The 27,181-nt window shown below is 45.4% G+C and overlaps 1 protein-coding gene and 1 non-coding gene across 2 annotated transcripts; one reads left to right on the top strand and one right to left on the bottom strand.

Annotated features, from left to right (window-relative positions):
* Positions 1 to 9,422: 9,422 nt before the first annotated feature.
* Positions 9,423 to 9,503, top strand: TRNAL-AAG (transfer RNA leucine (anticodon AAG)). Its single transcript has one exon. It is a non-coding gene; the product is annotated as a tRNA-Leu (tRNA).
* Positions 9,504 to 12,540: 3,037 nt separating this feature from the next.
* LOC127333603 (uncharacterized) lies at positions 12,541 to 14,112 on the bottom strand. The gene has a single exon (XM_051359991.2). It carries the CDS (start codon positions 13,971 to 13,973, stop codon positions 12,714 to 12,716), a length of 1,260 nt encoding a protein of 419 aa, XP_051215951.1. The 5' UTR covers positions 13,974 to 14,112; the 3' UTR covers positions 12,541 to 12,713.
* Positions 14,113 to 27,181: the final 13,069 nt, after the last annotated feature.

The following is a 27,181-nucleotide window of genomic DNA, read 5'->3' as shown; positions in this document are numbered from 1 at the left end:
ATTGCATATCATACTTATGCATTATTGCATCCTTGCCAATCTTTTAAACATCGTCCTTACTGGACGATGATGCTATTTCAGAATTTGGAGTTATCGCGTATCGAAGACCTTGCCTGCATAATCTTGCAGTCAAGAAAGGCAAGTTCATCACTTGCTCATGTCATTTGTGTATTTCTATCAAATTACTTGCAAAGTACTATGGTTATCACTATCGCATAAAAACCAAAACCACTATTTTCATAACTATGAATATGACTATGTGGTTGGCAATGGAACCATGGATTGTGTTGATATGGTGGAGGTTCCATTGCAAGGGTTATATCCATCTAGGATTAAACAACAAATGTCGCCAGTGATTCTTGTGCCGTAATACTCGTGTTAACCATAAGATCTGGAATGGGACGGACTAGTCAATTGTATTTCCACCTCTTGTACATCAACGGATGCGCTTACCGTAGCAGTTGTATCTTGCGGAGCAACTTGTGGGTGGGGATCCCACTCTAAGTCCCCACGGTTATGCTGTGCATACCGTAGCGGTTGCGGCTTGCGGAACAACTTGAGGGTGGGGATCCCACTCTAATTCCCCACGGTAATGTGGTCTATGATGGGTTGCAGCTACCGGCGAAGGAGTTTGGTTCGATCCTGCATCGTTGTCGTGGTCGGGGTCCGTCCTTAAATGGTGTAAGTGGACCGACGAGGACCCAGGGTCGGGGTTTGCAACAAAGGGTGGGTGTATGAGGTAGCGGAGGAATATGATTGGCTATGACCTTATACCGGGCCTCACACCATAGGAAGTGTGGACGAGCTCGCGGCTCGGTTGGCACCAAGGTTAAGATCTCTTATGGGTAAAGCAACACACCTCTGCAGAGTGTAAAGAACCGTGACCTGTCACTCCCTGTTCCGGGATATGGAACTGCGAACGCTGCCGGAAAGGAGCTCCATGAAGTTCTAGTAAACCAGTGAAGGCTGACGGACATAGTTCTTCTGAATAAAAGTAACCTTTTGAAGAAATGATTATGAAAACCTGCATTGGTATTAGACTTTCTGGTCTAATGCCGTAGCTAGTGCATTAAACACCTCTTTCCTATAATGAACTTGTTGAGTACGCTCGTACTCATCCCACTCTTAAATCCCCTGCTTAGATATGGAGGCATCGAAGGAGGATCTACAGTGCAACTCGAAGGCCGAGGAGTCAACAACTACTTCACGAGACAGGACCATGTCAGAGGAGTCAGATACCACATCCAACAAGAAGAAAACCTAGTTTAGCCATAGAAGGGAACTAGCTTCCGAAACCTAGCTCCTATTTAGCTAGAGTCTATTCTTAGCCTCTGTAGTTAGTGAAATACTCTACAAATAGAGTTCGTGATAAGACTAGACTACGAGTCATTCTTCTAGAGTTTATTTGCAGTTTTACCTCATTGTAAAGTAGGAGGCTGTGATGATCTTATGTAACAGAGTCGATGTTGTAATTCTATAGACATGCCTTGGACCCGCATATGTTTCTGTTGTACCACTCTGAGCGATATAATACCCGTGGAACGGTGTTTCATTGGTGTTATATCAGACTTGCATACTAAACCATGCAGTGGTATGACGGGTCACCACAAAAGGTTACCCGGGTGAGCAGCCATGTGTGCGGAGGCTCCGGTGTCCATGAACCAGTCGCCACCGCCAGAGTAAGCGCCCGGCGAGGGGGCGTGCTGAAGGGCGGTGTACAGCGCGGGGTCCCAGTGGGCAGTCGGGGCCGGCGGCATCATGCTGCCATAGGGTAGGCCGGTGGGAGCGTAGGGCAGGCCGGCGGGAGCATAGGGCAGGCCGGCGGGAGCCTGCGGTGGCGCGGCGATGAAGGCCTAGTGCGTCGGCGGGCGCGGGCCGACGGTGCTGGGGACGGGGGGGGCGCGGGACGGGCATGGTGTAGGCGTGCACGACCCCCGTCCAGGGGTTGTGTCCGCCCACCCACGACGGAGTGGGGTGTGAGTACCCGGGGCGCGGACCGACGATGCCGGGGCCGCCGTTGTGGCCACCGCCACGGCCACCACCATGGCCACGGCGACGGCCGCGGCCACTGCCCCCTCCTCCTTGGTGTTGTTGCGGCTGAGGCGCAGGTTGTGGAGGGGTGGGCGCCGGTGGAGCTCCTCCGCCATGAGGGAGAACGCTGTTGCCGCTGGCCCATAGAGCGGTGTGAATCGCCCGGGTGCGCAGACCCTTCAGCCGCCGTTCCTCCAGCCGGAGGTAGTCGACCGCCCGCTCGAACGTAGGTTTGGTCATGAGGGTGAGGTTGGAGGCGGCGTTGCCGAGGTCCTCGTTGAGGCCGGCGGTGAGGGTGGAGAGGAGGAGCTCGTCGCCAATCCGGAACCCAAGGTCCTGGAGCTCGTCGGAGACGGCCTTTAGGCGCAGGCAGTAGGCGTCCAAGGTTTGATCGCCCTGGGGTGTGCCGAAGAATTCTTGCTGCAAAAAGACAACACGTTGGAGCTTGTTATTGCTGAAGAGGCCGTTGATCTTTCCCCACACCGTGCGGGCATCATCGCCTTCCCGAACGACGGTCTTGAAGATGTCCGGCGAGACGATGAGGAAGAGCCAGCGGATGATGGTGGCGTCGATGGCCAGCCAGTCGGCGTCGTAGGCGAGGAGGTCGGCGGTGCCGTCGATGTGATCGCGCAGGTTGTACTCGCGGAAGAGGAGGTAGAAGTACGTCTTCCAGGCGAGGTAGTTGGTGGCGGTGGTGGACAGTTTGACGGGGACATGGTCGGTGATGGCGACGGCGCGGAGCTGGCCGGGGTCGGGGTTGGAGGAGTCGGCGAAGGGGTTGGAGCTAGGGGTTGACATGATGGGGAAGGGGAGGCGGCGCGCGACTAGAGAGGGAGGATAGGCGGCGCGGCTAGGGTTTAGGGGTGGGGGGGGGGGGGTGCGGCGCGCAGGGGAGAGAGGCGGCGTGCAGCTAGGGTTTAGGATCTAGGAGGTGTCTGATACCATGTAGAGAGAGATGCAATGCTCGATGTATTGATCGGATGCATATGGCGGTACATATATAGGCCACGTCCTCGACTATACAAGGAAGGAGGCGGGCCCAATAGTAAATACAAAGATATGTATCGCTATACAATAACTATAGAGAATACACATCCACATCCGGATATACAAGATATGTATCTCAACAATCTGGAACGACCATAGATTAACCCAGGTGTCCATCTCTGAACATGTTCTCTAAGAATGACCTAATGGGCCTTTCCTTGGCGATAAAAGCGGCTGAATTTCGTGGCTGAGAATTCGTGTTAGCTTGACAGGGTAAAGAGGTTCACTTCAGAGTTCAGAGTGGGGTGTGAGTCCGTTGGCACCCCCTTCCAGAGTGTGGCTTTTAAGTAACACATTATCGTTGATATTCCTATGCACACTAGACTTCAGACATGATTCCCGAATTTGGCATGGTTCCTGAACTTAACTAAAACAGATCTGATTTCCTATGGAAAAAAATAGACTTGATCACGCCTGAAAATCAACAATTATATTTCAAAGTTTCAAAATAATTTGAAAAAAAATCTTAAGGTAACCAATGATGTATACTATAAATGTGTAAAATATCAATGCGAACTACTTCATATTCTAGACTACACAAAAATGATAATATCTGATTTAAAAAATAGTGCACATTTCAACACCGTATAATTTGTTGGATTTTGTTATTTTTGCGTACCTATAATATAAAGTAGTTCGTATTGAGATTTTACACGTTTATAGTATACGATTGTTTAGCTACCTATACGATTGTTTTCCAGATTTTTTTTAAAAAAAAATTAAATAAAAGGCTATGTGTATCTTGGCCTCAATTTGTCACTCACTTGATCATTTCAGCATACAACATATTTACAACAAAAAAATAAGACATAAGCGAGGAACATTCTAGCAGAAATTTAAAATTGAGCCCACATGCTTTTGGTGAAGTATTTCCTCCGTTCATAATTAAGCGACTCAGATTTGTCAAGAGGTGTTTTAGAGCATGTTTGATTTAAAGGATTTGAAAAGCACGAGAATAGAAAAAACGTGGGAACAGCTTGTCATGCCATGTGAAAATCCTACATAAACAGAAGAATGAAGGAATTAGTAGCATAAATCGTTTGGTTACACCATATTTAAAATGCAGATTTTTTTTATAGAGATTGAGTACATGTCATAGATGTCATAGACACACACAGAATTTTCCAAGAGGTGAAACTTCCGGTTAGAAATTTTATGAGATTGTAGTATAGGAAAACAATACATAGAAATTTAGGAGGGTTCAATCCTTTGAACCAAACGAATTCTATATAGGAAAAAATCTTGTAGATAAGAATCCTACAAAGAGAACTTCTGAATCAAACATGCTTTTGGTATGTAGATACATATGAATACAGATAAATCCGAATCACTTATTTATAGACGGAGGAAATACAACGTAGGACTTAGAGCATCTCCACTCGTCCCCCCGACGAGGCCCCCGAGCGACGTTTTTCCCATCCGGACGGCGAAATTCGGCCCAGTCGCGCCCCCGGTTCCTCGTTTTCGTCCGGATTTGGCCCTTCATCCATCCGGTGAGCCCACGCCATCCCCGGCCCCCCGGGGAGCGCTCGGGGACTCCGGACGAAACGAAAACGCGCGAAACGTTCCCGCGCGTCTGGTGGCCCCAACTTGTCGACGAGAGACACCGATCGTCGTCCTCATCGCATCGTCTTCCGCGCGCTGTAAGCCTGCCGCCGGTCAGCATTCGCCGGACGCGTAGCTTCCACGCGGCGAGTTAATGCCGTCGCCTCGGTTTCATGCGCGCCTACCGCTATTTATCGCCGAACTACCCCGGCTGCCCCGCATTCACCTCCTCGCTCGTCTTCCCCCAAATCATCCCCGAACTCGAAGGAACCAGCAATGGCGAACGACGGTGCGGCCAACAACGGCTTCGGCCGCCGCTCTCTCCACCAATGGGAGGGGCGACTCCTGCACGCGGCGGGCTACCCTGCGCCGCCGGACTTCCGCGCGCCGGGAGGCTGGAGGCTGAGCGCAGGCGGCGTGCCGATCCCGCCGCCGCCAACCGGTGGCGGCGCACTCAGGGAGGCGATCGACGAGGTGCTCGTCACTCTCAGTGACGAGCAGCGCGCGGATCCGCGCTTCTTCCCCGACAACCACGAAGCGTGGATCGCGTTCTTCCGGCGAAGGTACGAACGCGAGCTCGCCGCTTACGACGGCCCTCCTCCTCCTCCGGCAAGGAACAACGCCGCCGGCCGCCGCCGATGGTGGAGCGCGCCCAACCGCACCCTCGAGAATGTGCTCGCGCATATCGAGGACGGGAACTCCCCTGTCCTGGGGATGCCGCCGCCGGTGGCGGCTACCGTGTCGCGCCGGCACGGTAGTTCCTGGATACCGAGGAGGATGGCGCCGTCCTCTTCGTCGTCGGGCTCGAGGTCGGCGTCTAGGTCCGGCGGGTCGACGCCGGCCACCGTCAAGAAGGAGTGGCCGTCTCCGGCCACCGTGAAGAAGGAGCCGGCGTCTCCACCGCCGACCAGAGGGCGCAGCAGCGGCGCGCTCGTCATCCGCGACCAGCCCTCCTCGCCGCAACGCGGGCGGAAGAGGAAGACGGCGAAGAATGAGGCCGCCGCGGCCGCCGCCAACCAGCTCGCCGAGGAGGAGGCGAAGCGCGCGGAGGACGCCGCGGTGGCGGAGGCGGTCGCCGTGTCGCCGAAGGACCTGGTGCCCGCCGACAACAGCCTCCCCATCGACGCCGCGCTGGAGTGGTCCAGCGCGCGGCGGGAGCGCCCGGGGAGGCGGAGCAGCGGCGGCGGATGTTGGATCTGGCCGCCGCGCGACAACTCGCCGCCCGCGCCGCCGCACCGTCGTCCTCGCGGAACGCCGCGCCCAGGGAGGTGATCAAGCTCGAGGAGAGCAGCGACGACGACATCTACCGGCCGTCGCCTCCACGCGCCGGCGACGCTGGCCAGGGCACGAGCCGCTGGTACGAGGCGCCGCCGCCCCAGGACGACGCCGGCTCCAGCGACGACGACGACGGCGGCGACTACACGACCTTCTACCGCCATTTCGGCATGTAGGAGGCCGCTTTTAGTTTTAGTATTAGTTTGCCAATCGCCAAATTCAAATATATGTACGAATTCGGCCTATTTATGTACGAACTCGCCTCTATATGTTAAATATCATTAAATTTCGCTTATGTTTGAACGAATTCGCCTATTTTGTCTGAATTCGTCGTATTACGTTGCATCCATCCTGGGCTCGCGGCTGGGAAAATGGGCCTCCCCACGCCAAATCTTTCTCCAATCCGGACGAAAATTTCGCCGGATTTGGGCGTGGGGAGCCCAAACGAGTGGGCATGCTCTTATCATTTTCAAGGTAAGTGCAGAAGTGGAGTCTTGCTCCTCGGTTCGTACTTTTTTTCCCCTCTCACTTGGTGAAGTACAGCCGTTGATTTAGTGTAGGAGTAGTAAAAGTACACCATTTGGTTTTGTTTTGTGAGATAGCGTTCGCATCACGTTGCACTTTGTTTTTGTTTAGCCTTACAAGTAGGACATGACTGTTCGGATAGCAACATCTTCTACGCTACTATAGTAAAGAAAAGCTTTTAAATTGTGAGGGACGCTCCATCGATCAAGCAGCCATCGCCTCTGCCCTTTGACGGAGTGATGTGCATGTATCTAGTCTAGTGTAAACTCTAAAGATAATAAACAAACCGGTTGCCCGGCACAAGAAGACAGATTTGACTAATCAGAGTTTAGCTAGAATGATTCTCCAGAAATCCATTTTCTGAAAGAAGAAAAACATATGCTGATTTTTTTTTATTTTTTGAAAAGAGTACGGGCTCCAGAGCAACTAGTTCTGGCCGCTGCAATCTCCATCCTGGATTGACTCGGCGAGCCGTGGATCCCCACTCGCATGCCGTTGAGTTACCGAGCGCGGCGGGAAGGCGCAAAGATGAAGACGCTGCGAGGCATAGTGGGCGTCCACGTGCCTGCTCGCCGCGTCCACGCCAGACGGTCACCATGGAGGCCGACTGGTCCTGTCTCTCTCTTGCTCTCCTATAAATGAAGGAGAGCTCAACGGCACCACAGATAGTGTGGGCGTGTGCGTGAGAGAGAAAGATAGCGGTGAGATTCTGGGCTTTGCTTCCTCTCAGGTCCGTCAAGACTCAAGAGGAGCGCAGCTGAAGCAGGAGTCAGAAACAAAGACAACATCTCAGCTCTGAAGAGAGAGAGAGATAGAGGCTGAAGACATGGAGGGACGGACGCCGTCATGCCTCGGTCGCGCGGCGGTGCCGGTGAAGCGGGTGTGGCACGGCCTGAGCGCGCGCCTAGGCCTCCGGCGAACCACCGGTGAGCTTCTCTTCCTTCTTCGTTCATTCTGTATATATTCTTGCGATGGACCGCACCGCGAACAGTTCTCTGAGACTGATGATGGTGCAGGGCTTGGCGAGCTGCGCAAGGAAGTGCGTACGTGCGAGTACGAGGACGTGCACGTCATGTGGGAGATGCTCGGCGGCATGGACGACGCGCCGCGAGGCCCGCGAGATGACGGAAAGAAGAGGAAGAACAAGAACAAGAGGAAGAAGGCCGCCGCCGGAGTGGCAGCGTGGGGCCGGCTCGTCTCCTACTGCTGCGCCTGCGCTCGCTGAAGCAATCTTGCTCTCACCTGATGTCCTGATGGCTTCAGGCTCTTGATCTTTCGGTTATTGATGGTTGCAGCAGTTGAGAAGTATACATGAGAAAGTTGTAGAGTCGTCTGTTCGGATTTGTAAATTTCGTTCCCCATGTACATGATCGTATCAGCAGGCACACAGTTTTGGTTGCTTGTTCGTCTCATCCATTGGAACTTTTGTTCTGCTTGCATATTCTGACCAAGTGACCAGGGAGGGATGCTTGATATTCAAGCGGACAACGAGTTGACTTGCGCTGTCATGTGACCAAGCCACACACACGCAAAAAATAAAAATACTGTATAGATTACACCAGCTGTAGATGGATGGTGATCTACTACCAGTTAGTTTGTCTGAGAGTCCTGCTAATGTGATCGTGCTGGCAGAATGGCACATCCGTCAGACAATGTCCGACGAAAGAACAGGAATATGCGTAAGAACAGAAGAAACAGCGCTTGGCAACACACAATAGGAAATTACTTCGATAATGTGATCCGCTAGTTGTTTATATGATCGCTGACGAAGACGGTAATTGGTCAATTCTAGGTCATGCTATACACTACGATCTAAACTGACCTGCCAATAATTGTAGGATATACTATTCCGGTACCGCAAATAAGGGAGGAACTTAATAATGTGTAGTAAAACAAAATTATTGGTCCGAACAAAACTGTAAATCATACACTGTTCAGGATATCAGAATTCCAGGGGAACTCTGAAGATTTTCACAGGAAGCCGTCGGATACGGGATATCCACAAGTATACCAGGAATTAAATATCTCACGCGTTGTTCTTAATTAACCTGGGCAGCGTTTGTTGGCGTCACAATCACCGGAAGCTTGGAGACCTCTGCAGTTGTTAAGTTGATGTGATCATCAGAGGCAGGAGAGACTCCCTGTGCCGTAGGGAGCGAGGCATCCAGTAATCCACAGGCCAAATCCGGTGGCTCAGCTCGTGACTGCTGGCGCGGCACCATGATTAACAAGTACGATTAAGACCTATTCGGACTACGACCACCGTCTGTGACACTGTTCAGCGTGAATTACTACATGGGACCAATTTGATTAGCAAAGGCCGGAGATGTTCAGCATGTATTACATGGGCGTGGATCCTCTACAGTTCTTCAGTTACTGTACCGGTACAGTAATTGAGATATCTAACGTCCATTTACATCTGACGTCCATCAATTGGTGTCCAGTACCTTCACGCCTCCTTAAACATAGGGAATTTATTCCTAATTATTTCCATCACAAAACGGTGCCGGTTATGGTTAGTACTGAGCCCCGTTAGATCTAAATAGACGTGAGATCTCTGCACTACTGTACCCGGTACAGTAATTGAAGAACTGTAGAGGATCCACGCCCGTATTACATGGGAGTTTCAGGGTAACGTATGCGATTAGCACAGTGCTTCTATAATGGAAGATTTCATGCTGAGGTGCTGCAGAATTATATCAAGTACTCCGTATTTACTGCAAATAGATGCCTGGCAACCAGAAAGATGCAATGCAGAAACTTTCTGTTGTTTGTAAGAGCTTGAGAAAACTACCATGTGACGATAGAATATCGAAAGAACAGTCTGGGATTGTCTTTTTGAGAAAAGATTATTACTGTTGCCCGGTTTCATAGTGGAACCATAGGCATGCTAATGCTTGTCAGCACAAGGTCTCGTGTTACCAATATCATGAAAAGTTGCCAATTTGTAGCGTGTTTGTAGACGACAATTACTGGCTTCACGATTTATATACCAAAATGATCAGATGGCCGAGTTGGTCTAAGGCGCCAGATTAAGGTTCTGGTCCGAAAGGGCGTGGGTTCAAATCCCACTCTGGTCAATATTTTTTCTGCATTTTCATAAAAGTATTAGCAAGCCAAATTTTGTCATCAAATCAAGCAATATATTTTTGTTCTGGTCAATATTTTTTGGTTTTTAATAAAAGCATTAGCAAACCAAAAAAAAAATCATCAAAACAGGCAAAAAAAATCTGGTCAATATTTTCTTGGTTTTAAATAAAAGCATTAGAACGCCAAATCTTGGCATCAAATCAGGCAATATATTTTTTGGTTTCTTAATAAAAACATTAGCAAGCCAAATTTTGTCATCAAATCGAGCAATATATTTTTGTTCCGATCAATATTTTATTGGTTTTAAATAAAAGCATTAGAACGCCAAATCTTGGCATCAAATCCCACTCTGGTCAATATTTTTTCTGCATTTTCATAAAAGTATTAGCAAGCCAAATTTTGTCATCAAATCAAGCAATATATTTTTGTTCTGGTCAATATTTTTTGGTTTTTAATAAAAGCATTAGCAAACCAAAAAAAAAAATCATCAAAACAGGCAAAAAAAATCTGGTCAATATTTTCTTGGTTTTAAATAAAAGCATTAGAACGCCAAATCTTGGCATCAAATCAGGCAATATATTTTTTGGTTTCTTAATAAAAACATTAGCAAGCCAAATTTTGTCATCAAATCGAGCAATATATTTTTGTTCCGATCAATATTTTATTGGTTTTAAATAAAAGCATTAGAACGCCAAATCTTGGCATCAAATCAGGCAATATATTTTTTGGTTTCTTAATAAAAACATTAGCAACCCAAATTTTGTCATCAAATCAAGCAATATATTTTTGTTCTGGTCAATATTTTTTGGTTTTTAATAAAAGCATTAGCAAACCAAAAAAAAAATCATCAAAACAGGCAAAAAAAATCTGGTCAATATTTTCTTGGTTTTAAATAAAAGCATTAGAACGCCAAATCTTGGCATCAAATCAGGCAATATATTTTTTGGTTTCTTAATAAAAACATTAGCAAGCCAAATTTTGGCATCAAATCAGACATGCATGATTTCCATTTTGGCCAAACTGATGACTGATTTGTACCCAAAAGAAAACATAAAACATTCACATTCTTGACCAATATGTATGTCATTTTACTTCAAAATTGGTGTGAATCATCACCAACACCAACAGCCATAACTACAGCGTGCATACAACACTGCATTATTTCCATTTGTTCAAACTGATGACTAATTTCTTCCGAGAAAACATTAAACATTCATCTTCTTGGCCAACATAGGTGCCATTTTACTACAAAATTTATGTGAATCATCACCGGGACCAACAGCCACAACTACAGTGTGCATACAGCACTGTGCATTATTTTCATTTGTTCAAACTGGTGGCTGATTTCTACCCAGGAGAAAATATTAAACATTCATCTTCTTGACCAACATAGGTGTCATTTTACGACAAAATTGATGTGAATCATCACCAAGACCAACAGCCACAACTACAGCACTGTGCGTTATTTCCATCTGCTCAAACTGATGACTGATTTCTACCCAGGAGAAAACATTAAACATTCATCTTCTTGACCGACATAGGTGTCATTTTACTACAAAATTGATGTGAATCATCACCAAGACCAACATCCACAACTACGGCGTGCATACAGCACTGTGCATTATTTCCATTTGTTCAAACTGATGAATGAATTCTACCCAGGAGGAAACACTAAACATTCATCTTCTTGACCAATATAGATGTCATTTTACTACAAAATTTATTTGAATCATCACCAACACCAACAACCACAACTATAGCGTGCATACAGGACTGATGGAGGAAGCTTACCTCCCATTCTTCAATGGATTAAATGTGCCAACTATGATGCCCACTGTATTCTTATCAATATCCTACCAATGACTAACATCAAACTAGCAAGTGTAATTATAAACATCCATCATAGGCTTCTAGCTCCTTTGGAGTAAAGGTACTACATATATGGATACACAAGATCAGACCAGCACACATATTTCAAAACGATCAGACCAGGACACTCAACAAGAATCCCGAAGGCATAGCTTCTGTTTGTTAAGCAGGAGCTAGATTTATAGACACTGTACATTACATTATGCCAAGAAGAATAGATTGATTATGCCAACTCTGACTCCACTGTATTCTCATCAATATCCTACCAATAACTAACATCAAACTAGCAAGAGTAATTATAAACATCCACCATAGGCTTCTAGCTCCTTTGGAGTAAAGGTACAAATATGAATACACCAGATCAAACCAGCACATGTATTTCAAAAAGATCATACCAGCACACTCAAGGAGAATTCCGACGGCATAGCTTCTGTTAAGCAGTAGCTAGATTTATGTGGAGTAAAGTAGGCCCTAGCATAAGATTATAGACACTGTACATTACATTATAGTAAGAATAATACAGTTGACATTTGTCACAATCATTTGATTTGTGGCAGATTCAGCACTAGATCGTTCAGCTTTCAATTGATTGTTTTGCATCTTTTCACTCCTAGTCAGAGAACATGTCAATTCATTTCCTATATTCACCGCAAAAATACGAAATTCTCCTGCGTGCTTCTCAAAATATAGAAAATGGACAAGTTTCCGAGATAGAGATATACAGTTTCCTTCGGGTTTCAGCTCTCCTGCCCCAGTTGGTTTACCACATCTCTACCATCAGGATAACAAGTTCCATAGTTGTAACGCACGTGGCATGGATCACTAACAGAAATATGTATGGAACTTTCGGTACATCGTTTCACTAGGCTCAGAATCAATGGTGTGTACTTGTGATGAACCCAAGTGCTCTGGCTATGTAAAAATATCGATCCCTGGAAACTTAAGTATCATATGCAGATATAGCAAAGCAGTAAAGAATGGACATGCATCATGATTGGGGTTCTGTTAGTGGATTGAAACACTATGACAGATAAATCAGGAGTTGTCACATTTATGTTATGTTAAACAAACAATTTGCTAACAGTATTTGGGAAAGAAGCATAGATCAGAATTTTGTGCTTGGGAAAAGGTGTCTGAATTATGTTATGATATTGATAATTGATTTCTGGTTTAAACAGTACAAACCATTAATTCAAAAATATATCATAATTCTTAACTACATGAGACAGAGCTAGAAAATTGCAGAATGACATAAAGCTTAAACTTCCACATCAAGCTAGCGTTGCAGCATTACAATGGAGAATGGTAGCACATCACATACCCTAACCTCATCAGTCACTACGCAGAGCACCTGGAGGTAGACTTTCAGAAATTTCCTCTTGATCATGTCTTTGGACCAATGCTGGGAAGATGGGTGGCCAGACCATCATGAAAGGATAAATCCGATACAGTTGATCATTCTTATATTCCATCTCATAGACCTTCTCCACTTTCCTGCTCCCAATATACATGCAAAAGATCTCAGCATCCAGACCTACGAACACAAATTCAGCATTGTCCCCGGACCCAGCCAGACTAATGCTCGAGGACCCTGATTCCCAATCAGATTTAACAAGATGGCCAAACGCCTGACTTAAACAAATGGTATCAACAAGAACCCAAGTACCAGTACTGTTGCCATCTGTGGAGTGGAGCCAAACGTGGATGTTAAACCTCACCAGAGTGATGAGATAAACCCCGGAATGAAGTGCCTGCTGAGATATCTTGAGGCTGAGCTGAAGGGTCTCGGGGCGCTGATATCGCACATCATCTGGAAGCTCAATGAAGAATAAGCTTGTGGACGCCAATTCCAGCCCAAGTATGTACCCCGTTGTGCCCAACATATACAGCTTGCCGTTGCCGTCGTGAAGCAAACTACGGTTCATGGTGGATACTTTCCAATGTGCCGGGAGCATTATGGAGCCCGATGTTTGGGTATCATGGCAGACTCCATCTCTAAAGAATCGTACCTTGGCGAAGACCTTCCGCTGGCTACACACGAAGTTGACAGACAGACCGTCGTTGCCACCATTGGGGAGCAGCATATGTGAGCAATAGCGCTCCTCGTCCGCGATGGACATAGGGCATCTTGCAACGACGGCCCCGTCTCTTGACAGGTTCAGCGGGCTGCGCACCTGGTATATAGATTTGTGATAGCCTGTGTGGCGGAGGAGGAGGCGGCCATTTCGGCAGTGCTCGATTGATGTATTCCAGTAGCACTCGGTGGTGAGATCAAAGCTGGCGGGTTGGCGGACGACAGCGGAGAGCTCCCCTGGCAGACCCGGGAGAGGCACGAACTGCTGGAGCCCCTTGCAGGCGCTCTCGGCGTAGAAGCCGAGGAGGCGGGGAGGGTGGCGCTCCTGGAAGCGGCTGAGGAAGGCGGGATCGGAGGCGTGGGTAAGCCAGCGCTTGCAGACGAGGGCGGCGCGGACGAGCCAGGTGGGGAAGTCGAGCCGCATGAGGATCTCCCAGAGGAGATCGCTGTCGTCGAAAACCTTGGATCCGGCCGCCGGCGACGGTGATGGAGGCCGCGGCCTCTTTGATTCTGCCATGATTCGACCTCGATGGGGATTTAGGAGCGTCCTGGCAGCTAGCGAGGGAGGGATCCAAAACTGAGAGGAGATCTGGAGGAATTTGGTTTTTCGGCAGAAAAGAAGAGGAGGGCAGTGGAGGAGGAGCCAAGGAGAACCAGTGAAATGGGGACATCTAAGCCATTTGACCATCTCAATTTGAAAAATAATAGTTAGTTACTCATTCCAATTTGAATATTCAATACTTTCATCCATAAAACTATATCGGAAATTTATCTAAATTTAAATGCATCTATACACTAAAGAGTGTTAGATACATCTAAATTTAAATGAACTTGCCACATCTTTTTATGAACAGAGATAGTATATATCTTCCTCTTCTTTACTACTCGCTCTAGAGTTACATAATATGATTTGTGTTCTAGGTTCAACGAAACTACCATCACATTTAGTTTTATTACATTTAATATATATAATGCATTTGTATGCTATATAGATTTGATATTGTAGATATCGATATGTCTTATGTAACTTCGATCAAATAGAGAGAAATATGATTTAAGAAAAAACTAAAACACCAATTATTTTGGATAGAGAGGGTAGTAATTTGCCTTGCTATAGGGTGGTGGTTGAGGAATTATAATTTCAATAAGAAATTTGAACTTTTAGACGTTTTAAACTGTAAGTCTTCCCTCCACTCGGTTTGGAAGTGGGAGGGAGGAGTTTTCTTTTTCCTATTCTAATTCACTTGGGGTCTTCCTTATTCGGTTTCAATATGAGTTTGAGAAGGTTTGATCGGGAGTCCAATTAGAATTCAGAGATACTACGGCCTCTCGGTTCCGAGCCTTTATATACGGGAGCCTCGAGGCTGGCAAAAAACATCACAAGTTCACAAGAGCCACGCATCCCCGAGCTCCCCACGCCCAGCGCCGCCGCCTTACCGCCCATCGTTGGCCACCTCTCCGCCTTCTGCCGTCGTCGCCCGTCCTCATCGGGGTCCTCCTCCATCCTACACCGTTTACCTCCGTTGGTCCTCGGACCTCCGTCGGTGATCGCCGAAATCTCGTCGAAACCCTAATTCCGGCGAATTCCGAAAAGAAGTATGGGCGAAGCGCTGCCGGATTTGCACCAAGTTCATCGTCACGTCGTCGTGATGCTGTAGTAAGAAGGAGCCAATGTCATCAAGTCATACGTGTGCATCACATGGAGTCGCTGGACAAGCGAAGAAGTTGATCGAGATGGATTGCCAAGACTGAACGGATCATGATCGTCTACATCGACACCAACCGTTAAGCTTCCGCACCCGATTTGTAACGGTACACAAATCAAGTTACCTCATTGTTGCATGCTACTGCATCGTTAGATGCATCTCCTATATTAGATCTTGGTGGTTTATTTGTTGTTGCGTAGGAATTTTTTGTTTTATATGCTACGAATCCCTACAGTGGTATCAGAGCTGATTCTATGTGTAGATGCTTTATACGATTAGAACACGATGGAACATGGTGGGCGTTGGATCTTCTTGCTTGCTACTTTTTAGTTTAATTCACGTTTTTGCGGTATAGCGGTATAGCGGAATCGAAGCTGGCTCGGAATGACTTTACGTGCACGCTCACGCGAGACTGCTGTCACAAGACACATGGTTTAACACCACGTATGTGATTTACGAGTGTCAGCCTCTTCTACTATAGTGAAAACGGAGTTGCACTAGAAAGCTAGGTAGATTCTCTTTGGAGATCTACACAGGGCTCACGCGTATGTGACGAAGTTAATGGTCGATGGTTTGAGATTATTGTCATCTCACTCCGTCGAACACCCCAAAACGGTTAATAAGCAACTAGCGGATCCATGGTGTGGCTTTGCATAAGTAGATGGACGATCTAGAGACGTTGCCCATAGAAGCTGCGTAAAAATTGATCAACTAAGTAGAGGAACGTCTAACTTGGTTTTGCAGAGGCACACGTGATGTGGTATATCAATGTCATTGCATTGCATGCATATGTTAATTATATTTTGACTTGTTCTTATACCGGAGTACATCGTGTACGGGAGCCAATGACCGTGGCTCCTACGACATTGGAGGTTGTGCCGGAACGGCAAGATGGAGACCATGACGTGAAGAAAAGACTATACCATATCACACATATTTTTAGCTAAATGTGATGAGTTTATTCTTTATTGTGTGCACATCTTGTAGTGCTTAGATTGACGGTAGCATTATAACATGATCCCTCACAACAATATCATTTAACCTCATCGTCATCCACCATGGACTCCACCTTCCCTCTTGTTTGGTCGGCTAGGGTTGGTGGAGTCCATCCGGGACTCCATCTTCCATAGTGATTTATTCCGGAGTCTTCTAGAACATTTTAGCACCTTCCATAAATGCACCGGATCATTTCCAAACTTGGAAATGACTTCCTATATATGAATCTTATTCTCCAGACCATTCTGGAACTCCTCGTGATATCTTGGATCCCATCTGAGATTCCGAACAATATTCAAACTCCATACCATATTCCATATCCACTTAAAACGACATCAAACCTTAAGTGGGTCACCCTACGGTTCGAGAACTATGCGGACATGATCGAAACTCTTCTCCGATCAATAACTAATAGAGGGACCTGGAGATCCATAATAGCTCCCACATATTAAATGATGACTTCATAATCGAAAGAACCATTTACATAAAATAACAACTCCCTTTGTCTCGCGATATTTTACTTATCCAAAGTTTGATCGTCAGTATCTCCATACCTAGTTCAACCTCGTTACCGATAAGTACTCTTTACTCGTACCGTGATATGATATCCCTTGTGAACCAGTCACATGCTTGCAAGCTAATTGGATGTCATCCACCGAGAGGGTCCAGAGTATATCTATCCGTCATTAGGATGGACAAATCCCACTATTGATTCACGTGCCTCAACCCTATACTTTCCGAACACTTAATGACACCTTTATAACAACCCATTTACGAAGCAGTGTTTGATGTCATCAAAGCATCCATCCGGTGTAGGTGATTAACATGATATCATGGTCGAAGGATTAAGTTACTATGTATCTTAAAGCTTGAAGCACAACGAACTAAATGACTTGATCATATGCTACGCTTACTATGGGTGTATGTCCATCACATCATTCACCCAATGATATGACCTTGTTATTAATAACATCCAATGTTCATGATCATGAAATTATGATCATCTATTAATCAACAAGCTAGTTTAACTAGAGGCTAACTAGGGACTCTTTTATGTTTACAAAACACACATGTATTAATGTTTCTAGTTAATACAATTATAGCATGGGATGCAAATATTTATCATAAACATAAAGATATAATAATAACCACTTTATTATTGCCTCTTGGACATATCTCCAACAGTCTCCCACTTGCACTAGATTCAGTAATCTAGATTACATAGTAATATATCTAACACCCATGGCGTTCTGGTGTAGGTCATGTTTCGCTCTAGGGAGAGCTTGTCTACTTTGCAAATCTTTATGTCGTTGTCTTCGACATACTCGCGAATAGAATGAAAACGTAGCTTGATATGCTTTAGCTTCTTGTGTGACCTTGGCTCCTGTGCATTGGCTATGGCACCCATGTTGTCACAATAGATGGCCATCGGGTCCAACGCACTAGGAACCACACCAAGCTTAGTAATGAAACACTTCATACACATCGCCTCTTATGAAGCCTCCGAAGCAGCTATGTATTCCGATTAAGTTAAAGATTTCACCACAACGCTTTGCTTAGCACTCCCCCAACTTACTGCTGCACCATTCAAAACAAATACGTATCTCGATTGAGACTTAGAGTCATCCGGATCAGTGTTCCAACTAGCATCGGTGTAACTGGTTACAACAATCTCTTGGTCACCTCCATAACAAAGAAACATATCCTTAGTTCTTTTCAAGTACTTCAGGATATTCTTGACCGCTGTCCAGTGTTCCATTCCTAGATCACTTTGATACTTGCTAGTGAAACTAACAGCATGTACGATATCCGGTCTTGTACAGAGCATGACATACATGATAGAGCATATGGCCGATGCATAGGGGATTTTTTCATCTTTTCTCTTTCTTCTACTGTAGCTGGACTTTGAGTTTTACTCAAGGTATTACCTGGTAACATGGGCAAGAACTCTTTCTTGCTCTCATCCATTCTAAACTTGTTTTAGAATTTTATCCAGGTATGTACTCTGTGAAAGCTCTATTAGGCGTCTTGATCTATCTCTATAAATCTTGATGCCTAAAATGTATGCTGCTTCTCCAAGGTCCTTCATTGAAAAACACTTATTCAAATACCTTTGACACTACTTAAAAGTTCTATATCATTCTCAATCAACAATATGTCATCTACATATAATATCAGGAATGCTACAGAGCTCCCACTCACTTTCTTGTAAATACAAGCCTCTCCATGGGTTTGTATAAATCCAAAGTCTTTGATCACCTTATCAAAGCGTCGGTTCCAACTCCGGGACGCTTGCTTCAGTCCATAAATGGATCGTTGAAGTTTGCATACCTTGTCATCATTTTTAATTTGAAAAAACCTTTGGGTTGTACCATATACAACTCTTCCTCAATGTCATCATTAAGGAACGTTGTTTTGACATCCATCTGCCAAATTTCATAATCGAAAAATGCAGCTATTGCTAACAATATCCTCACAGACTTTAGCTTCGCTACATGTGAGAAAGTCTCATCGTAGTCAACTCCTTGAATTTCTCGGAACCCTTTCGCGACAAGTCGAGCTTTATAGACAGTAATATTACCATCAGCATTTGTTTTTCTTTTGAAGATCCAATTATTATCAACAGCCTTGCGGCTATCAGGTAAGTCTAACAAAGTTCATACTTGGTTATCATACATTGACCCCATTTCAGATTTCATATGACCTCTTGCTATTTATTGGAATCTGGGCTCATCATTGCTTTCTCATACGTCACAGGGTCTTCATCATTGCTGTCCACAATCATGACATTTAACGCGGGATCGTACTAATCAGGAGTGGCACGAACCATCGTCGACCTACGAGGTTCAGTAGTAACTTCGTTCGAACTTTCATGATCATTATCATTAGCTTCCTCACTAATCGGTGTAGGTGGCACAAGAACATCTTCTGGTGTTGCGCTACTCTGATTTTCAAGAGAAGGTTCAGTAACCTCGTCGATTTCTAATTTTCTTCCAGTCACTTCTTTCGAGAGAAACTCCTTCTCAAGAAAGGATCCGTTCTTGGCAACAAAGATTTTACCTTCAGATCTGTGATAGAAGGTATACCCAATTGTTTCTTTAGGGTATCCTATGAAGATGCATTTTCTGCTTTGGGTTCAAGCTTGTCAGGTTGTAACTTCTTTACATAAGCTTCGCATCCCCAAACTTTAAGGAACGATAACTTAGGTTTGTTTCCAAACCATAATTCATACGGTGTCGTTTCAACGGATTTAGATGGTGCCCTATTTAAAGTGAATGATGTTGTCTCTAATGCATAGCTCCAAAAAGTTAACGGTAAATCTGTAAGAGACATCATAGATCGAACCATATCCAAGAGAGTTCGATTACGATGTTCAGACACACCATTGCGCTATGGTGTTCCCGGCGGTGTCAACTGTGAAAGTATTCCGCATTTCTTTAAATGCATGCCAAACTCATAACTTAGATATTCACCTCCACGATCAGAACGTAGAAATGTAATCTTCTTGTTACATTGATTTTCTACTTCACTTGAGAATTCCTTAAACTTCTCGAAAGTTTCAGATTAATGTTTCATTAAGTAGATATACTCATATCTACTCAAATCATCTGTGAAAGTAAGAACATAACGATAACCCGCGCAATGCTACACTCATTGGTCCACATACATTAGTATGTATGATTTCCAACACGTCTGTAGCTCGCTCCATAATACCATGGAATGGAGTCTTAATTAGTCATTTTTCCCATTAGACATGCTTCGCATCTATCAAGTGATTCAAGTAATCCATCTAAATGGATTTTCTTCATACGCTTCACTCCAATATGACCAAGACGATAGTGCCACATGTATGTAGAATTATCATTTCATTTCTTTCGTTTAGCATCAATGTTATGTATATGTGTTGATCACTTGCCGCTTGCAAAAGCGCGTAGAAGATCTTGATGGTGCCACAATCGGGCATCACCTTCGCACTCGGTCACACGTTCGGTGTTGATGACGATGTCCTTCTCCCTATTCTAGCGGGCAGAGGATGTAGTAGATCCTCCTCGAAATCCCGCCAGCACGATGGCGTGGTGACGGTGGTGGTGGAGATCTCCGGCAGCGCTTCACCGTAAGCACCGCGGGAGAAGATGGAGGAGGGAGTGGCTAGGGTTTGGGAGAGGGGGCACTTGGGGCGCCGGCCTTGGGTGCCCTTGGGTGGTACGGCTACTGTGGTGGCCGGCCCCCTCCCCTCTCCCTCTCTTTATATAGGTGGAACCTCCTAGGGTTGCCCCAAAACCAATTTGAAGTCCAACTCCAAAACTTCCATAAGGGGGAAACCTAGGGGAAGTGGGATTGCTCCCTTTCCTTCTCCTTTGGCCAGCCAAGGTGGTGGAGTCCACCATGGACTCCACCTTCCCTCTTGGTTGGCCGACTAGGATTGGTGGAGTCCATCCGGGACTCCACCTTCCATAGTGATTTATTCCGGAGTCTTCTAGAACATTCTAGCGTCTTCCATAAATGCATTGGATCATTTCCAAACATGGAAAGTAACTTCCTATATATGAATCTTATGACCATTCCGGAACTCCTCGTGATGTCCTGGATCCCATCTGAGACTCCGGCAACATTCTAACTCCATACCATATTCCATATCTACTTAAAACGACATCAAACCTTAAGTGGGTCACCCTACGGTTTGAGAACTATGCGGACATGATCAAAACTCTTCTCCGATCAATAACTAATAGCGGGACCTAGAGATCCATAATAGCTCCCACATATTCAACGATGACCTCATGATCGAAAGAACCATTTACATAGAATAACAATTCCCTTTGTCTCGCGATATTTTACTTATCTGAAGTTTGATCGTCGATATCTCCATACCTAGTTCAACCTCGTTACCGATAAGTACTCTTTACTCGTACCGTGATATGATATCCCTTGTGAACCAGTCACATGCTTGCAAGATAATTGGAGGTCATTTCACCGAGAGGGCCTAGAGTATATCTATCCGTCATTAGGGTGGACAAAACCCACTATTGATTCACGTGCCTCAACCCTATAATTTCTGAACACTTAATGACACATTTATAACAACCCATTTACGAAGTAGTGTTTGGTGTCATCAAAGCATCCATCTGGTGTAGGTGATTAACATGATCTCATGGTCGAAGGATTAATTTACTATGTATCTTAAAGCTTGAAGAAAAACAAACTAAATGACTTGATCATGCTACGCGTACTATGGGTGTATGTCCATCACATCATTCACCCAATGATATGACCATGTTATTAATAACATCCAACGTTCATGATCATGAAACTATGATCATCTATTAATTAACAAGCTAGTTTAACAAGATGCTTACTAGGGACTCTTTTATGTTTACAAAACACACATGCATTAATGTTTTTGGTTAATAAAATTATAGCATGGGATGCAAACATTTATCATAAACACAAAGATATAATAATAACCACTTTATTATTGCCTCTTGGGCATATCTCCAACACAAACTTGGCTAACACCTCTTGTACTTCACCTGGTAAGTCATGTCCTACTGACAGAGCAAGATCTTGAGTTAGAAGAGTAACTTCCCAAACATCATTCCCCACTGTGAGTTTCAATAGCTAGTCAACAAGATGTTCCTTCAACTGCTCTTGTTCTTTAGACTGGATGCCTTTGTGAGTAACTGCTTTGCCCTTGTAATCAAACTTCAGTGTTTTGGTGACCTAGCTGCAACATATTTCACCCCACTGCTTGAGCCAGTCCACCCCCAAAATGGCATCATATGCTCCTAGGGGTAGGACATGCATATCCGTCTCAAACGTTTGTCCATGTGCCCACCAAGCAAATTGGTACACCATCCTATCACACTCGAGCACATCTCCACCCGCCAGTTTAACTGCCACCGGAGATATAGGAATTGTGTCACATTGTAAGCGTTGCACAAACTTTTCACTGGTGAAAGTGTTGTTGTTGCCCGAATCCACCAAAATTAACCTCACCCGATTCTTCACTAACACACGAATGCGAATGGTACTATCACCCTGCAACCATCTTGAGCATTGGTAATATCTTGCAGCTCTAATAACTCCAGCACTTCACCAGTAATGTTAGTCTGAGACTGCTCCACTGCTACTACATTCAACTCTGCTTTCTTGGTACACTGGTGCGTTGGATCATACTTTTCTCCAAAGTGAAAGCACAACCCATTTGCTCGCCTATAGTCACGCAGATGTCGATCTTTCCACAAAGTGCCACTAGCCAACTTATTTGTAGGTCGAGAGGCCTCTTGGCGGTGGATTGATGATTCTACTTTAGAATGTGCATATTGCTTCCCTGTCCACTCTTTGCTCTGTGACTGCATGTCTTCCTGAACATGGGCCAACAAGGTCACTTGTGAGGCCACCGGAAGACGAATTTCAGGCTTCAATCCCTTTAAGTATTGCGAGACGAAGAGGGCAGTGACTAGAGATTTTATCCACCAGTTCCTGAAAATTACTTTTGTACTCATCCACTCTCCCAGATTGTTTCAGCGGCATCAAATCATCCATGAACATGTCGTGATCCTGGATCCCAAATTTTGCTTCCACAGGAATGATGAAATCAGGCCAGCCCTAAACCGTATGCTTGAGCTTGTAGGACTGGTGACAGTGAGCCGGTTGCCCTCCATGTGCATGGTTGCCACCATAAGCCACATGGTGGCATTTACATTGCAAACACGAAAGTAGTCAAGGCATTTGTCTCGCTAGATTATGGGAAACTCACCATTGATATTTGGGAAGCTAAGTTTGAGAGGCACCTTGCCCCCCTTGATGCTCTCTCGTGTGTCCCGCCTCACCACTGCCCGCGGAGCCGCCGGGAACTAGATGTCGATTAGCCGACGAAGTCGGCCTGGTTACGCCTCCTGGTGGTGCGCCGTGACCTCCACTTGACAAGTTTGCGCCCTTCCCATGTGGGTGCAGGATTCTCATCTTGTCATCCTCCTCCTCACTGAACGGGGCCTTGGAGCCACAGAGACGCGCGGCCGCCTCTACCGTGGCCGCCATGTGTTGCGCTAGTAAGTCATGTCTCTGCTCCATTGAATCCATGACGCGCGTGTGCTCGAACACCACATGGGAGTGGAGATCCAGCTGCGACGCGACCTGCTGGTACGCCGTGTCGAGCAGGGCCATGCGCGTATCCATGGACCCTATTTGCGCATGTACGATGTCCAAGCTCTCCCTAATCCCCGCCAGCAGCGCCTCGGTGTGTGCTGCCGCATCCCCCATCGATGTGAGCACGTACTGGGTCTGCGGTGATGGTTTCGCGGGTGCCATGGTGTTGACCTCCCAAAATAAAGCGAACCAGTATCAGGATTTACAAAATTTCGGTAGCTCGTGAATGAAATCAACGAACAAACCACGTTCTAACCCTCCACCAGGAAATTTGGCTGGCCAATTCAAGGCATTTCTAGCCGCACTCCAACGAAATGCGATCCCCACAATCGACTGGAATCTGATAACACTGTAACAACCCCTTGCCCCGATGGATCTGAGACGTGAGTTCACGTTAGATACAAGGATCACATAGGTTGATGGAGTTTCTATTTCATTTCTTTCACGCCCATCTCGATACAGGACACAACTCATATAGGTTGGACACAATTAACGCCCTTCACTGGGACCCACTTGCACACTTGTCGCCTTCAACGTCAAAGGCGTATCCAACATCTACGTCTTGACTAGTTCATGTGTGTCATTCCTGACATGCCGCCGGCCTTAGGGCATCTTCAGCAAGCCGATCCATCTGATCCGAGCGCATCTGAATCGGTCCACGCGGACAGATGGATCAGCCGAGCACGCTCCAGCGGGGTGACCCAAACGGACCGACCCATCCGTTCACTAAATTTGGAGAATGGATGTGTCGTCGCGGATGCTGCGCGGACAACGCTTGTGTCCGGCCATTGATCATTGGGCCCGGTTTGTAAGTGTCCCAATACACTAGTTAATTGATTCATTAGGATCCGACAGCCACTTACAAAAAGGCTCGCATCTAAAGTAAAAATAAACGGCCGCTATTACGTCGGTCGTATAGGTCTACTCCTCCCCGCCGCCGAATTCGTCCCCGTCAAGGCCGCCCGTGCAGACCATATGACTTCTTTCTGGAGGCATTGCCTATCGACGGACTGACGACGGTTCTCCCTGTGCTGGTCCACTGATACGTGTCAGACGTATCTATAATTTCTTATGTTCCATGCTAGTTTTATGATAATACTCACATGTTTTATATACACTTTATAATGATTTTATGCATTTTCCGGAACTAACCTATTAACAAGATGCCAAAGTGCCAGTTCCTGTTTTCTGCTGTTTTTGGTTCCAGAAAGGCTGTTCGGGCAATATTCTCGGAATTCGACGAAACGAAAGCCAACATCTTATTTCACCAAGACGGACCAGAACATCGAAGGGGAGACGGAGAGGAGGCCCAGGGCCCCCAGACCACAGGGCTGCGCGGGTGGGCCCCTGGCCGCGCCGGCTTATGGGGAGGGTGCCCTGGTGCCCCTCCGATGCCGCCTCTTCGCCTATAAAGTCCCTCGCGATCTAAAAACCCGATACCAATTGACGAAACTCCAGAAAGACTCCAGGGACGCTGCCGCCATCGCGAAACTCCGTTTCGGGGGACAGAAGTCTCTGTTCCGGCACGCCGTCGGGACGGGGAATTGCCCCCGGAGTCATCTCCATCGACACCACCGCCATCTTCATCGCCGTTGCTGACTCCCATGATGGGGAGGGAGTAGTTCTCCCCCGAGGCTGAGGGCTCTACCGGTAGCTATGTGGTTCATCTCTCTCCCATGGTGTGATCTTTATGTGATCATGAGCTTTGTATCACTATTAATCTATGTGCTACTCTAGTGATGTTATTAAAGTAGTCTATTCCTCCTCCATGATGTAATGTTGACAGTGTGTGCATCATGTAGTACTTGGCGTAGGATATGATTGTAATCTCTTGCAGATTATGAAGTTAACTATTACTATGACAGTATTGATGCGATCTATTCCCCCTTTCATAGCTATTGTTGACAGTGTGTATGCTATGTTAGTACTCGGTCTAAATTGCAACGGTCTATTATGCACTCTAGAGGTTATTTAAATATGAACTCTAGATGTTGTGGAGCTTGTTTACTCCGGTTTGAGGTGTGCTTTTATAGCCCTACACAATGAATGGTGTTTGTTATCCAACAAGAGAGTGTAGAAAGTAGCATTTATTTATTCAGTTATGTGATCAATGTTGAGAGTGTCCACTAGTGAAAGTATGATCCCTAGGCCTTGTTTCTAAGCATTGAAACACCGTTTCCAACAAGTTCTGTTACATGTTTGCTTGCTGCCATCTTTATTTCAGATTGCAATTACTACTTACAATCATACATATTACTTGTATTTCACTATCTCTTCGCCGAACTAGTGCACCTATACATCTGACAAGTGTATTAGGTGTGTTGGGGACACAAGAGACTTCTTGTATCGTAATTGCAGGGTTGCTTGAGAGGGATATCTTTGACCTCTACTCCCTGAGTTCGATAAACCTTGGGTGATTCACTTAAGGGAAACTTGCTGCTGTTCTACAAACCTCTGCTCTTGGAGGCCCAACACTGTCTACAGGAAAAGAACCGTGCGTAGACATCAAGCTATTTTCTGGCGCCGTTGCCGGCGAAAATAAGGTAAAAGGTATTCACATCCTCCGACTACTAAGATATTTCCTAGCACTGTTGCCGGTGTGTGAGTGCTCGAAGTTATTTCCTTTAGATCCTGCAATTATATCTTTTTGTTTCTTGTTTTTATTTTTCACTAGTTAGGCATAATGGAAAATAACAGTGAGCTTTTTAATCTATTTCCTGAGTTAAGACATGAATTGTTTGATGCAAAAATTAAAAAACCTATGGAACCTTATTTGCATGCTAGTAGCAATGTTATTAGTATGAACGCAATTACTGCTAATACTATGGAGAAGTCTAAGCTTGGGGAAGCTAGTTTTTATGATCTTTTTAGCTTCCCATCTTTAGGGGAGAAAATTTGCTCTGATAATACTTTATCTCCCATATGCGATAACTCTAATGATGCTTGTGATATTTTAAATCCACCTGTTGAAAGTATTCCATATAAAATACCTATGAAAATTATTGAACGTGTTATGGATAACCTCTATGAAGGGGATGGAACTGTCCATCCTGGAGATCATTTACTGTTTTTGCATGAATTATGCGGGTTATTCAAGTGTGCAGGTATCTCTATGGATGAAGTGAGGAAGAAACTATTCTCTATGTCGCTGTCTGGTAAAGCGGCGGATTGGTATAAATTGCTGAAGAATAGGCATTTTCTTGATTGGGAGGATATTGTTCCTCTATTTTATTCTAAATTCTATCCTCCAAGTGAAATTCACAAAGACCGAAACCGCGTATATAATTTCTGGTCTCATGATGGAGAGAGCATTGCCCAAGCATGGGGGAGATTGAAGTCTTTAATGCTCAAATGCCCCATTCATGAGCTTCCTGGTAATATCATCATTGATAATTTCTATGCAAGACTTTCTTTTCAAGACAAAACCTTGCTAGATACTACTTGTTCTGGAACATTCACGCACAATAAAGAAGAGTTTAAAAGGGACCTTCTTGATCGGATTCAGGAGAACGCTGAAGATTGGGAGAACGACAAAGGTAAAGAATCAGGTATAAACTATGAATATGAATGCATTAAGTCTTTCATTGAAACTGTTGATTTTCAAGAGCTTAGTGCTAAATATGGTCTTGATCCTCAAATTATGGTCGATTGCTATAGAGCCTTTGTTTCTCATATTAATGCTCCTAAAGAAAATTGGTAGATGTATCATGAACCTTTCAAAGACACTTGCATGGAAAATGAAATTTTTGTTAATGATTGCAACAAACATGCCCAAACTTCTGAAAATACTATTTCTTATAAGCATGTTAATTTTTGTGGAATGCATAGACCTTGTGGAATTAATCAAATCGAAGATGAATATTGTATCCATCAT

Source organism: Lolium perenne, chromosome 2 (assembly GCF_019359855.2).
Source record: "Lolium perenne isolate Kyuss_39 chromosome 2, Kyuss_2.0, whole genome shotgun sequence".
Taxonomy (NCBI): domain Eukaryota; kingdom Viridiplantae; phylum Streptophyta; class Magnoliopsida; order Poales; family Poaceae; genus Lolium; species Lolium perenne.
This window is presented reverse-complemented; position numbering and strand designations above follow the sequence as displayed.

Bases quoted from the DNA above. Each gene is read 5' to 3' on its own strand.
- LOC127333603 (XM_051359991.2), bottom strand. From the start codon at position 13,973: ATGGCAGAATCAAAGAGGCCGCGGCCTCCATCACCGTCGCCGGCGGCC.